The sequence below is a fragment of the Typopeltis vanoorti genome, chromosome 18, assembly GCF_054136105.1.
Source record: "Typopeltis vanoorti isolate ZY-2024b chromosome 18, IOZ_Tvanoo_1.0, whole genome shotgun sequence".
Classification (NCBI taxonomy): domain Eukaryota; kingdom Metazoa; phylum Arthropoda; class Arachnida; order Uropygi; family Thelyphonidae; genus Typopeltis; species Typopeltis vanoorti.
Genome location: NC_143566.1, coordinates 44,499,988 through 44,515,820, shown reverse-complemented (window position 1 = coordinate 44,515,820; position 15,833 = coordinate 44,499,988). Strand labels below are relative to the sequence as shown.

The following is a 15,833-nucleotide window of genomic DNA, read 5'->3' as shown; positions in this document are numbered from 1 at the left end:
TGGAATTGCACACTAAAGGGTCGTGTGGTAGCACTCAACAGGCTAAAAGGTTGCGCTAAGCAAATTGTGTTTGAAGTAAGCTCTTTTCATGAAGGAATAATGTTGCAAACTTGGATATCCTGTAATGTCTCAAAGACATCATCCAGATGATTTCATGTTGAAAGTTTTTCTACTTGGTTATACTATAAATTACAGATGTCAAGAAATTATATTCTTGGTTTAATCCTTTATCCAAGTGTAAGCAAACAAAATTAGCACGTGAAGTTACTTCACGACTCGGCAACTTATATAGAGACTAATGATTTCATATCACTCACCTTAGTATCCCATAATGCAAGGCACATATCCTTATGGACTTATAAGTAAACAGAGGTCTCCAAAAACTCAGGAAATCCCCCAGATCACTCTAAACTCAGCAAGTGTGAGCGATCCGAAGGATCATTTTACTCAGCAGTGGTTCCACTCAGTGACAGCCCCCCCCCCCCTCCTGCCATGGAGAAGAACCCTCAGCTCTGCCCAATGGCAGGCTCACCCCCCACCACCAAGCAGACCCATAGGCTGAGGGTTCCTCTCTGTGGCTGTCACTGAGTGGAACCACCACTGAGTAAAATGATTCTTCGGATCATTTTACTCAGCATCCAACTCAATGTTGGTTCCACTCAGTGACAGGCTCAACCTACCACTGAGCAGCACAACTCATATTCCAGGGAAAAGCACTCACCGACACAACCCCTGATAGAGGCCCTGCCAGAAAATGCCAATCCCCAGAGACTCAAGTTGCTCTCTCAAGGCAGAACCCTTCCAAAATCTTAAGCCCCCCCCCCCAGTAGTAGCTAGATCCAGAAGAAACTTTAAGAGAACAAAAGCTCATATCAAAGGGAAAGCAACCACTACTGCACAAAAGCACATCAGTGGGAGACTGATCCAGGAAAGGTATAAGATTGTAGAAATGCAGAAGTCATATTTCCATATACAAACAGCCAAAAGGTGTCATAGCTTATTACTAAAATACTCTGAATTAGAAATAGATGTTGAAAGTTGTTCCACATGATTCTACTATAAATTAAAGATGCCAAGAAATTATATTCTTGATGCAAACTTTGTTTGCATCAAGAATATAATTTCTTATAATCAAGAATATAATTTCTTATAATCAAGAATATAAGAATAAAGGATTAAACCAAGAATTTAAGTTTTAATAATGGAATACCGTGAGCGGACATATAAATACAAAATTAATAATGGAAAAACTCATGTAAAAACATTATTTAAATTTAAATTTAAATTTAAAAATTATTAAATAATCTTTTTATGTGAGTTTTTCCGTTATTAATTTTGTATTTAAACCAAGAATTTAATTTCTTGGCATCTTTAATTTATAGTATAACCCAATGGTAAAACTTTCAACATCTCTCTCTCTCTCTCTCTCTCTCTCTCTCTCTCTGTAATCCAGAGTATTTTACAATGAGCTGTGGCATATTTTAATAAATAATAAAGTGTGACACCTTTTAGCTACTTTATATGGAAATATGACTTTGCATTACTTGAACCTTGGTATCACTTCTGGGTCTGGCTCCCACTGATGAGACCTTAATAAAGGTCAAAACGAGTTTGGGTAGTGACCCTTCCCACAATGCACAGCATTATATATGTCCATAAGGATATGTGCTTTTGCATTATGGGATACTAAGGCAAGCGATGTGAAATCATTAGCCTCTATATATGAGTTGCCCAGTCACAAAGTTACTTCACACACAAACATTGTATGCTTACACCTGGATAAAGGATTAAACTAAGAATGTGATTTCTTGGTATCTTTAACTTATTGATGATTTCATGTGGGGAAGAATTATTGGAAAGCTTTAAGAAGGCTACAGAATTACTGATATTGCCCAGAGTTTGGAATTTCACATTGCATTGTATACTGCTACTGGGCAGCATTTCAAGCCAATTGAATGTGTTCCAGACATATGATAAAGGGGTGCCCTCACTCTGCCATGGAGCATGAAGACAGTTTTTTTGTTTTAACAGGAAAACATAATCAACACACCAAAGCAGATCAGCTTGTAATTCAGCTCCATTCAAGCACAAGTATGTGGATATCTTGACAAACTGTGACAAGTAGGTCTATACACCTGAAGACCTGTAGTCTGCATCTCTTTATCCACAGCTCATTGTTGAGCATGTTTTCAATTGTGTTGTGTCCATAAAAATTGAAGAAGACATCAATAGGCTAATGTATTCTTTACAGATGAAAGTCATTTTAGTCTTTCATCCAATTCTAGATGATATTTGATCATCTTGAAAGTGGTACTACTCACTATCGCAAGAATGTTCTTGCAAGCGAGAGATACAGTGGTGCTTGGGTCATGGTGTGTGTGTGTGTGTGTGTGTGTGGATGGGGGGGGGACATTATGTTTAATGGACATACCAGGCTACAAGTGCTGGAAAAAGGGGCTATGACTAATGAATGATGTTGCAGTGAAGTTCCTCAATATCATGTTCGATTGTTCCATGATGCTATATAGGCGAAGAATTTATTTTTTATGGATGACAACATCACACCACATTGTACACAAACTCTGAGGATATTAATCTAATCGAGTGGCCAGCACACTCTCCAGATCTCAACTCCATAGGATACGTTTGGGATGCAGTAAGAAGATTACTGCTTGAAATTTCCCTCCAGAAAATAAACAAGACCTTATTTTTGCTCTGAATGAGGAGGGGGCCAGTTTGCCTCAAGAACTCCTGAATCACTTGGTGGAGCCATGCATAGTACAACGTTGTGAGAGCTGCATTGCTGCACTGGGTGGACATATTCCATACTGAAATGCCTCTTCGCATAGTTTTCTACAAGCACTGTGCATTAATTCCTTAACTACGTCCTTAGGAAATTGGAAAGTTTGCCAAAAACACATTGCAATTTAATTTGTACAAAATTTATAACATTTTTGGTGTAATATAATTTATTAGTATGCTGGCAATAAATTTACTTCTGCATTTGGCTGTAGTCAGGAAAAGTTTTTCAATATGTAAAAATATAGTTAATCTTTAGCTCTTGGGCCGGTGGTATATGTTTACTAGCTCGTGTCGGTCGCTGATGATTTGATGGCATTGCACTATTACAGTTCAAAAGGAATAACTATAAATGTTAGTGTAGATTAAAACAAAGTTAAATCAGCAAAAAAAAAATATGAACTGTTAACAGTAATCACTCCTAAAAATTGGAGATTGGAGTACGAAATCATCCTTACACTTGGAACTTGTTGCTGGAACAACCTGGAGTTGTGCACAGTATATGTCTTAAAGTCATATACTGTGCCCCTGTCTGAGAAAGAAGTGCATACACTAACATTATAGACACCCAGCTGAACTCTACCATGCGCACAATTAGTAGAACACTGAGAAGCACCCCCTCTTCCCTGACTGCCTGTCCTAACATTGCTCCACCAAATATACAGAGAAGACAGGCCTCGATTAAAGTATTCAATAAAGTAATGAGCAATCTGCTCATGCCCCTGCACCAGACTCTCATAAATTCGCTTAAAATCACGAAACCTTTTCTGGTCCATAGACAAACTCTCTTCAGCTGCCTTACCATCAACACCTGACATGTGGAGAGAACACTGGTCCAACAATCTTCCAACAAACAGTTTCCTGGTTGAAGATCTCTGTGCTCTGTAGCCTGGTTTTGCCCTTCCTAGGAAGATTTGGTCATCTATCAACAGGATCAGAACCAACCAAGGCAGATGTGGCTACCTACTGCATAAATGGAGACTATCAGACCACCCTTATTGTGACTGTTTCCCCCTGTGGCCCACTCATATTATGAATGACTGCCCAAGGTGCTGATTTCATGGTGGTGACCTCCAAGACATCCACGAGGTGACAAATGAGGCCCTGGATTGGCTTTCTGGTCTGAACTTGACATGTAGCTGCTTTTGCCATAAGAATAAATAAATAAATAAGGAAAAGATGATGAAATCTGTAACTGCTGGAATGAAGAATGTTTGTCTGGTTCCAAAGAACTCTCTGCCTAGTGTTAATAGCATGAGAAGCAAGGTCAGACTTGATGGATTCCAGATATGCATTATTCTTAATGTTCTTGGATTCAAATCAAAGCAGAACAGTTAGTCTGTCCAAAGTAGCAAAGATAACATGAGCGGGGTACATGATAGATACCTGGTAAGGAAAGAGGTGCTAATGTATATTTGTAAATGGTAAGAAAGAAGTCAGTTTCTGAGCTAGTTTCAAGGAAGTATATAAATTGAATTTATGAAGAATCCATGCGATTTGTTCAGGGTTTCTTTTAAAGCGGAGTATCAAAATTCTTTTCCCATGGGATTGTAATCTGGTCAATGGATGATAATTATCAAAATAATTAATGCATATTCTCTTGCATGTATGTGTTTTATCTGTGGGAAAAGTCATATCAGAGATGAGATATGACTTTTCTATCAACATGTTACTATGTCACAATTTCTATTAAAAACTCATTGCTTTTTGTTTTATAAGGTACACGCAGAGTTTTCCAGATCAGTGTCATTGGCACAGCGGTACTTAGAACAAGAAATCCAAATAAATGACGATCCTTATACAGTTGCTGTGGTAACATATGTGCTGCATTTAGTTGACAGTTCAGCTAAAAATGCAGGATTTCAAAAACTTATCAGCTTAGCACAACAGTCAGGTAAGCATGACCAAAAGAAGATCAGATATCTAATGGGTTCAATTATAAAAGCATAGGTTTGCAGATAAGTAAACCATGGAGTTAAGACAAGAATGTCCAGTATCTAAAACTGTATTTAATTTATATTTAAAGGAAACAACAACCATAATAATAACATGGTATATAAAAATATCATCAAACTCTCCTCAAATGTGATTTTTTTTTACAGTGACCAGGTGATAATTGCAGATTCTGAAGACAATCTTCAGAAAGCTATTCTAAACCTAAAACAAATAAAAATGTAAATCAAAATATTAGCTTAAAAAAGTCAAGATCCAACTAAAAGTAAAATAGTAATAAATAACAAAATTTGTAACTAGTTTAATTTTTTTTTAATAATAATATTTTTTAACACTTTCTTTTGTTTGCATACATATAATAATTACATTATAGAATTAGAGAAATTATAAAATTTAAAGATCATACAAATTACATTGCTTTCTGAAATATTTTTTACACAATTACAATCATCGTCTTTAATGACATTCCAGCTTGTAATTTTTACGAATTTTAGCACCAAGTGCTGCATATGTGATTCATTTTCTACATTGCATTTCAATTAAAATTTTGATAATAATACTTTTTTGCATCTATATTTACAACACATGTTCTTCTAATTTTAACAATGAAGATTACATGGCATTTTTAAATAATGGATAATAATAATAATAGTATGATAATGTCTCAGATAAATTACATATGATTATTACAGATTTTTTTTTGCATGTTTACACATTATGTATAAAATAACAATTTTTCTAGTTTCGTCGTACAGAGTATTTACATATTTACAATTAATGAATATTACACTCTGTACATTATACTGTACGCAGTTTAAGGCACTTATTTCTTTTCAGTATTTTTTCTTTGGATACAAATTCATATACTTTTTTTTTAATATCTGTATCTTCATTATTATTATTATTATACACCGTACTGACTGTTTTGTAACATAATTTGCAGTTTTTGATTATGAAGATTACATGTGGATGAGTGAGGCAGATTAATCCCATCTACTTTGAAGCTTGGGTTAGCTTTTATGAAGAGAGTGGGTTTACCCTTCACTATTTATGTTGTTGTTACTGTTTATGGATGGGATGTAGGCATTGGATCCTGGTGATTTGTGATGTGTATATTAGTGTTAATGGTATATTAACTTTGTTGGTATATTGTCCAGAGTTTGTGTTTTAATGTTCTGTAGTTGTCTAAATTGAACATGACATACTACTCACCAAATTATACTCAGTAGGTATAAGAGGAACACTGTTCTGTGTTTTAAATTACTCGGTAGGTTGTTGAGTAGCATGTGTATCTGATGTGATCTCACCAAAGAACCCTATGAGTTGTTGAAGGGTGTAGGGATGTAGAGTTATTGTGGGTTATGTTATACAATATGCGTTTCTGTTGTTTTGATAAGTGATGTTGAAGTAATTCCTTAGTAATATTATATAGTGTTTCAGATTTTTAATGCTCAGGATTCTGTGTATCGCCATGTGCTGGTCAGATATTGGCTGTTGTGTATAAGGTGTCCAAATTACTGTTGACACAATTTTCCTATGTAATATTTCTAATTTTGTTAGATGGCTGTTTGATGTGTTTGCATAGAGTGTTATACCATATCTAAGTAGGGATTTGCAGATGCCATGATATAGGAGTTTTTTTTTATGTTAGTTGGAATAATGTCTTTTACTTGGAAGAGTTGTTGATGATGCGGAGTTTAGTGTTTTGGTAATCTATGTGTTTTGTCCATTTAAGGTGGCAATCTATGTAAAGACCAAGGTATTTTGCATGTGTTACAGGTTTGATTTTGGGACATTGGCAGGTTTTTTTGTCGTTAATGCAGCGGTATGTGTGACAGTGTATCGATAGTGGTGCGGGGCGCATGATTCTCGGGTTGTGTATTATTAACATCTGTGTGTTTTGGTGCTATTGATTACAATTGCATTTTGGTAGAAGTAAGTTGTGATTTCATTTAGGTAGTGTTGAGCTTTGGAGAGAGCTGTGTTAATGTCTGTGTGGATTGCTAGTAGTGCGGTGTCATCTGCATATTGAAATATTTGACTTCTTATGACCAGGTTATGAACATTGTTAATGTATATGTTGAACAGAGTGGGTGATAATATGGCGCCTTGAGGGACATCGTGTTTTATTGTATACCCCAGCTGTGACATGTACCTATTTTTGTTACTTGTGTTCTGTTTGAGAGAGAGTTCCTGAACCAGGTATGCAGTGTTCCTCTTATACCTACTGAGTATAGTTTGGTGAATAGTAGTATGTCATGTTCAAGTGTATCAAAATGCTTTGGTTAAGTCAAGCAGTATAAGGACAGCGTACTTGTTTTTGTCAAGAGCTTTGTTTATTGTGTCGGCAATGTCTTCTAATAAAGTGATGGTGCTTTTTGTTTTCTGAAAGTTGTATTGGTTTTGTGAGATTATGTTGTACTTCTGTAGATAGTTCTGCAGTCTGGTGTGTGTTATTTTTTCTAGAATTTTTGAAATGACTGGTAGGGTAGCTATTGGTCTGTAGTTCTGAGCATCGTTTCTTTTACCATGTTTGTAAATTGGTGTGATTATTGCAGTTTTTAGTTGTTGTGGTATAATGCCAGTGTCAAATATTGTGTTCACGAGTTTCAAAAGTATTGGATTTATTTGTTCAAAGTGTATTAACAGGTCTGTGAGTCTTATTTTGTCTATTCCTGGAGTGGTCTTTGGTTTTAGCTGTAAGAGTGCTTCTTTCAGTTCCTATTTTGTTAGGTGGAAAATATATAGTTTGTTGTTGACTTTGTGTCGGTAGTTTTTTGTTGATTGTTAGTAATTTGTCTTTTTTTAGTTGTGTGATATTGTTTGTGAAGGCATGGTTGAATGAATCTGCTAGTTCCTCTTGGTTTGTATCCTGACCGAAACTTTTTGCAATAAAATCTTGTGCTGAAGTTTTCTTTTTTCGAGTTACTAACTCATTGAGTGTAGCCCATGTTTGCTTCATGTTGTCGTTATATTCCATGAATTTTTGGAAGTAATAGTGTCTTTTTGCCTTACGAATTCTTGCTGTTAGTTGATTTCTTGTGTTTTTGTATAATGTTTGTAAATGTGTGTTACTGGTGACTTTTTTAGTTTTTTCCATAGATTTTCTTTTACGGTAGTACTATATAGTATATCACCATTTATCCATGGATTATTGTTACCTCGTTTGTGTAGGCTTTGTCTATATTTCTGTGAACTTTAGTTGGAAATTCTCGTATATTACAGGAGTAATAATAATAAACAGGATCATTTATTTTTAGTAGGCAATTCCAGTCTGTATTTGTTACATGGTTGTTGACAATGCTCTTTATTATGATCAAGTTTTGTTGACTTTTGTGGTGGTGAGAAGGTGGGGATAGGTAACATAATAAAATGAAGTTGAGACAAAGTAGTGATCGGCAATTTTGACTTTAATTACTGATGATGTATATCTCTATGGATGGGAGTCCATATGTTGATATGATCAATGCATGATTGTGTTAGTGGCTTGTTAAGTATTTCTTCTAATGTTGGGGAGTTAATGGTAGGATTTATGTTGTACTGACTTAGTATATCAAGGTATGTGTTAGTGGTTGAAGAGGTGTGGTCAAGAGTATTTATATTAATGTCTCCTATTAGGATGAGCCTATAATTCTTTTACTTATTTAGGATATATGATTTCATATTATTATTATTATTATTATTATTATTATTCCTCTAAAAGATATTATTATTATTATTATTATTACTCCAAAAGAAGGATCCGAGAGGAACTGTTCAGATATTTTCCGATGATGAAAAGTTGGGTAGAGCAATAGTTAATACACATGATATCAAAATTTTGCAGGATGATTTGGATAGATCGGCAGACTGGGCTAAGGAAAATGGATGTCATTTTAATGTGGAAAAGTGTAAGGTTATGCATTTTGGGGTGAAAAGATTATAAGCAGTATACCACATTGGTGGAGCCATACTTCAGGAAATTGAAGAAGCCAGAGACTTGGGAGTGTTAGTGGATAGGGAGTTAAAGTTTAGGGAGCACGTAGCAAAAGTGGCTAAAGCAGCTCATCAGAACACTTGTTTACTGAAGAATAGTTTTATGAGCAGAGACAAGCAGGTTATTGTTCCTCTTTATTGAGCCTTGATAAGACCCCATCTTGACTACTGCGCTCAGATCTGGGTGCCCGGGTTTCTTGGTGATGTGGAGGTGGTAGAGAGGATCCAGAAGCAAGTGGCCAAGATGGTAGCAGGTCTGTGGAATGAACCTGATGAGAACAGATTGAAGTTTTGTGAGTTACAGAAACTGACTGATAGACAGAAAAAGGGTGATATGATTGAGACATTCAAATTACTGAGAGGTTTTTACAAGATTAATTCAGATGAAATTTTCAGAACAGGTGTGGTGGTGGGAGAACTAGGGACCATTCATGGAAACTGAGCAAGAGTGTGGTTAGTAAGGGTGTTAACAGGTTTTCTACTTGGATAGTGGTGAATGAGTGGAATAGGTTGCCAGAGTCTGTTATGGCTGCCATGACTGTGAATGAGTTTAAAGCAAAGTATGATAGATACTGTGCAGATGCTGAATAGTTCTTGACATGATGTTTAGGGCCCTCTCGATGAGTCTAAGGACTCCTTGGAGTTGGCCATAATAATAATAATAATAATAATAATTTATTATTATTATTATTATTTCACCCTCCATGCAGTCGTCAGACTCATTGTGGGAGGTTAATTCAACTGACAACATATTTATCATATTAAATCTTTATCGCTCCCTGCATTAACAACACATTCTTGTAATGCATTCCATTCACTGACAATTCTCCAAGTAAGAAATCTACTCCTCATACCCCTCTTCACAACTCTTACAAAAAATTCCAGGCATGGCCTCTGGTTTTTCCCCTCTTGCCTACTACTCGTTTTATAATCTCATCTGGATTAATCCAATAAATTCCTATCGTTAAATTAAATGTCTCTATCATCTCCTGTCCACCAAACTTTGCAATCCACATTTTTCACCTTCTCTCTTTCCATGGCCAGCATTCCAAAGTTCCGACATGATCTTAGTCTCTGGACCCTCTCCAATGTCTCCACATCCCATAAAAAACCAGGTGACCAGATCTGAGCACGATAGTCCAAGTGCAGCATGAGCAGTGCCTTATAAAGTGGCCCAACCACTTTCTTATCAATATATTACAGCACTTCTTATCATAGCAGCACTACGATGTGCAGTCTTTGCAACACTAGCAATATGTCCTCTAAACTTCAGTCTACTGTCAACCATCACTTCCAAATCTTTAATCTCATCCACTTCCTGCAGTACAACACCATTAATATAGTACACAGTCTATATTTCTGCACTCCAAAATGCAACACCTTGTGTTTATCAATATTAAAACTACAACCCTACTCCATTATCTGCGTAAAATGTCTATTGAAATCTTCCTGAAGGAAATTAACATCAACAGTGCTACTTCTAATTCTTCCCAGCTTTGCATCATGAGCAAACAACTGAAGATCCCATGTCACTCCACATGATATATCATTTACAAACAAGTTAAACAGCTGGGGCCCAAGAATAGAATCATGGGAGGCATGCTACTGGTTACCTTTTTTTTTGAGAAACTGCTCCATCATACACAACCTGCTGGTATTGTTCAAAGAGCCAATCTCTGATCCATCTAACCAATATGCAATCTATTCCCATCATCTGCAGCTTGTACACCTATTTATCATGTAGTAATCTATGAGACACTTTTGCAAAGTCCAAGAATATCACTGTATATGATTCTCCCTTATCTAACACACTCACTACCCAATCATAAAATGCAGTAAATTGCTGAAGCAGGAGCTACCCTTTACAAACGCATGCTGATCATCATAAAGAATGGTATATCCATCAACCCAAAAGGATATAAATAAGAAATTGACAACATTCAGGCATTCCTTGATCATACAACAGGTTAAAGGTTAGGTTCCAGACCACTGTTGTACTACCAGTGAATCACTGCTTTTTTTTTTTTTTTTTTACATGTAGATGCAGGTAAAGTTTTAATAACATTATTAGCAATCATATACAGTATGCATGTAACTAAAGTAGATAAAGTATCATAGTCTCCCCTTATCCCTTTCAGTTATTCCACAGTCAACCACTGCATCCACTAGTTGCCCTAACTTGTACTACTTGACTTAAGTAGCTAACGCAACTCGGAGATGCTGAGGAATGTATTCTCGTAAGCTGTCAGGTCAACTTATGAAACTTTCATAGTTTCTACAAACATTCGGCTTTGAAATAATGTTGGATCTAATATCCACTTTGCCTATGTAATTTTCATTGGTAAAGTGAAGCCATATGATTCTTTCTTTTAGTAATAGACAGTTTGTGAGTTTTAAATTGTCTGCTGTTCTGAGTAGTTCTTGGTTATCAGATCGCTTGTTGTGGTATTATTATTATTATTATTATTATTATTATTATTATTCAGGCCTCCATGGAGTCAAAAGACTCATCGTGAGCAGTCCTTCCTAAGAACATAAAGTTTGTCAAGACTCATCGAGGGGAGGTCCTCCCCCCCTAAGAAACACAAAGTCTATCATACCAATCCTTAGACTCATTGACCGTTCTCACTCTCACCACTCCATCAGGCAATGCATTCCACGGTTCAACCACCCTCCACGCAAAGAAATCACTCCTCACCCTCTTGCTCACAGTTTCCTTTCGTAACTTCCAGGGATGGCCTCTTGTCATCACTCCTTCCTGCTGTTCAACCAAGCGAAAGAACTCCCCAGTGTCAACCCTGTAACCACCTCTCAACAGTTTAAATGTCTCAATCATATCACCTCTCCTTCTTCTATCCACCAAACTCTGCAGTCCACATTCCCTCAGCCGATCCTCATAACTATCCTTGGACAGTCCTGAAACCATCTTTGTCATCCGTCTTTGTATCCTTTCCACAGTTAATTTATCCCCTTCAAATCCTTGGACCAAATCTGAGAACAATAGTCCAAGTGTGGTCTGATCAGAGACTTATACAACGGAATGATAACCCTCTTATCTCTGCAGGTCAGTGTCCTTCTCATAATTGCAGCAATCCTCTGTGTTACCTTCACCACCTTTGCAATATGTCCCCTAAACTTCAGGTTTCTATCAATCATCAACCATAGATCTCTTGTCTTCCCTACTTCCTCCAGTATAACTCCTCCCATAGAGTATGCAGCATCCCATTGATGTTTTACATAGAATTGACTGGAAAAGCACCAGTTGTTTACATCACACCAAAACATGGTATGAACGCAAATTTTCATAGTGCTAATGTTCAAGGAATCATTATTTTACTTAATAATGGTCCCAAGAGAAGCAATGCTGGCAATTCAGACATGCCAAAGAGAAGCCCTAAAGAGCTTCCTTTTAAGAGAAAAGGTGAAAGTTCTCGACTTCATAAAATAATAAATAAATAAGAAAAAAAATATATGCTGAGGTTGTTAAGATTCCATTCACATTTAGATATTTATATTTGAATGTGAATTTATATTTATTTATATTTGATTTTTATCTGCCATTATTAGCAACAGTATAAAAAAAAAATTTTTTTAAATAAATAAAAAAAAAACCACTAGGTATAAACAGTTTATAGTTCACAGCAAAACACAGAGCAGTGACATCATATTGTCAAAACTGTTATGTGAGTGGATGCTCTCTCAGATAAATGTGTATTAGTAAAGTAATTGAAAATTGTCATATAAGTGGATTGTTGTAAAGTGAAATGTCATAATTCATTTTAGAAATTATGGTGTTATTAATAACTATTTTAATTTCACGACGTTTCAACCTTCATATTAAGTTAATCATTTGGATTATCTACAAATATACAAGGACAAGCTGAGTTACATTTCACACAGTAAGCTAAAGAAACAATGATTTGATCACCAGTTATTCTACTGGCATGACCTCTAGTGAAAAAAACAAAATACAGATAAAATTACAAATTAATTAATTATTTAGAAACTACATCAAAGCTAAATTATATTTAGGAAAACATGAGAGAAACATTCTTTCTTATAGATAGTTTTCTTACAGTAACAATGATGCCCTATTTTGACATTACAATTGTATTAGATTTAGGATTCTGGATTATCTACAGTCCTGTTTATAGTTAACTCTTAGTGAGAAAGGTTCCGTAGGTGAAATATGTGCCTTCCATATGCTTGGGATTTTTAGACCATCATTATTGTTCAGATTGGGGTGGTTGATGAGAATCTCACAGGCTTCCTTAAATTTGCGTTCATACCATGTTTTGGTGTGATGTAAACAACTGGTGCTTTTCCAGTCAATTCTATGTAAAGTGTTCAGGGCATGATCAGAAAGGCCAGTTTTACCATAGTTATTATACTTAATGTGCCATTTATGTTCCTTTTGTCTGATAGGAATTGTGCATCCTGTTTCCCCTATATATGGTAGATTACAGGTGCAATAAATACAGTATACTCCAGGGTGAGCCAGCAGAGGGAGTGGATCTTTGGATGAGTTGAGTACGCTTTTTAATTTTGCAGGAAGTTTAAAAGTGGTTTTGAGGTTGTATTCCTGTAATATTTTGTTTATTTTATCTGATGTCCCTTTAATGTAAGGAATCGTTATAGTTTAATTGTAGTCTGGTTTATCTTTGTTATTTATTGAAGTCTTGTGGAGAATTTTGTTAATATTGTTTTGGCTGTAACCAATTTTTAGAAATGTATTGCTGATAACTTTAAATTCGTTTTTCAGCACTTGTTTATTGGAGAAGATCTTCAAAGCTCTGTTTTTTAGAGTATTAATGACACCTAGTTTTTGTGTTGGGTGGTGGTAGGAGTTTATATGTATATATTGGACAGTATGTGTCCTTTTCCAGTAAACAGTAAAAGAAAGATTGCCAGAAGGAAGACGTGTGACAAGTGTATCTAGAAACGGAAGTGCGTTCTGTTTTTCAATCTCAATTGTGAACTGTATGTGTTTGTGTTGTTTAGGTAGCTAAAGAAAGTGTCTAGTGTCTGGTGGCCATGGGGCCAGATCGGGAAAACATCGTCAATGTATCTAAGGCAGACTTTGGGTTTTAAAGGAGAGGAATCTAGAGCATGTTGCTCAAAATGTTCCATATAAAAGTTAGCAATGGGGGAGAGGGAAGGTGGTGAGCCCATGGCTGTGCCTTCTTTTTGTAAATAGAAAGCAGCCATACAAAATAACCAGAATGTAATACATGTGCAAAGAGTGCTGTGATATCTGGAGGGAATTTGTTCTGTAAAAGAAGGATTGTATCATTGATTGGGACATTCGTAAAGAGGTCAGAGACATCAAAACTGACTAATAAATCATCTTTTTCTAATGTAATGTCTTTGATTATGTTTATGAAGTGTTGTGTGTTTCTGATATCTGACAGTCTTTCCTTCACTGTTTACTGGAAACTGACATATATATACATAAACTCCTACCACCATCCAACACAAAAACTAGGTGTCATTAATACTCTAAAAAATAGGGCTTTGAAGATCTGTTCCAATGAACAAGTGCTGAAAGATGAATTTAAAGTTATCAGAAATACTTTTCTAAAAAATGGTTATAGCCAAAACACTATTAACAGAATTCTCTGCAAGACCTCATTAAAAAAAAAAAAGATAAACCAGACTACAATAAAACTATAACCATTCCTTACATTAAAGGGACATCAGATAAAATAAACAGAATACTACAGAAAAACAACCTCAAAGCCACCTTTAAATCTCCTGCAAAATTAAAAAGCTTGCTCAACTCATCCAAAAACCCATCCCCTCTGCTGCCCACCCTGGAGTATACCATATTTATTGCACCTGTAATCTACCATATATAAGGGGAAACAGGATGCACAATTCCTATCAGATAAAGGGAACATAAAACGACACATTAAATATAATAACTATGGTAAAGCTGGCCTTTCTGATCATGTCCTGAACACTTAAAAAAAAATTGACTAGAAAAGCACCAGTTGTTTACATCACATCAAAACATGGTACGAACGCAAATTTATGGAAGCCTGTGAGATTCTCATCAACCATCCCAATCTGAACAATAATGATGGTCTAAAAATCCCAAGCATATGGAAGGCACATATTCTACCCACAGAACTTTTCTCCCTAAGAGTTAAATATGAACAGGACTATAGATAATCCAGAATCCTAAATCTGATATAACAATTGTAATGTTAAAATAGGACATCATTGGTACTGTAAGAAAACAATCTATAAGAAAGAATGCTTCTCTCGTGTTATCTTAAATAAAATTTAGCTTTGATGTAGTTTCTAAATAATTAATTAATTTGTAATTTTATCTGTAATTTTTATTTAATTATTTATTTTTTCCCTAGAGGTCATGCCAGTAGAATAACCGGTGATCAAATCATTGTTTCTTTAGCTTACTGTGTGAAATGTAACTCAGCTTGTCCTTCTATATTTGTATATACTCCAGATGATGACTTTCATATGAAGGTGAAATGTCGGGAAATTAAAATAGTTATTTATAACACGGTTGTAAAGTCCATAATTTCTAAAATGAATGCTGATCACCGTGCAACACTAAAAGAAAGGACGAAATGTCATAAGGTGGGTCCTTACTGTACCTAAAAATTATGGGTATAATAAATTCTGTGCATAAACCTGACCTGGTTAAAATGGCAGACTAGATTAGAAGTTTGGACAATAAAATAAAAATATGAGCATAGCTTAATTGCATTTAAAATAAAATTTATGAGAAAAACAGCAAAATATACATAATATTATTATTTTATTCACATAATTGATACACAGTCAAACCAAGATATCATATAAATAAAATTTGACTGGTGATCCAGAACAATTCAGATTCTACCCAAGAATCTAAGAATAGTCCGTCAGGTAGCGTTGTAAAATATGGACTGTTCCAAGTAATGCTGTTTTTTGTAGGTCATATTTTTTGTAGGAAGGTGAGTTAGCTGATCTCATATGGAGGTAGCAGTTTTTCTCCCAGAAACGTGTTTTTCATCTTGCATACAGACAAATCGACCCTTCAGAACACGCAATTTACAGACAAAAAATACTAACTGTGGTGTTGGTGGTAGTGGGCA

At 35.5% G+C, this 15,833-nt stretch overlaps 1 protein-coding gene across 1 annotated transcript in view; it reads left to right on the top strand.

Annotated features, from left to right (window-relative positions):
• Positions 1–15,833, top strand: part of LOC150096624 (CD109 antigen-like) — a 930,782-nt gene that overhangs the window by 773,896 nt on the left and 141,053 nt on the right. Inside the window, exon 28 of the mRNA XM_090407963.1 lies at positions 4,519–4,693. Coding sequence (XP_090264089.1) covers positions 4,519–4,693 — 175 coding nt within the window. The remainder of the gene's footprint in view (positions 1–4,518; positions 4,694–15,833) is intronic.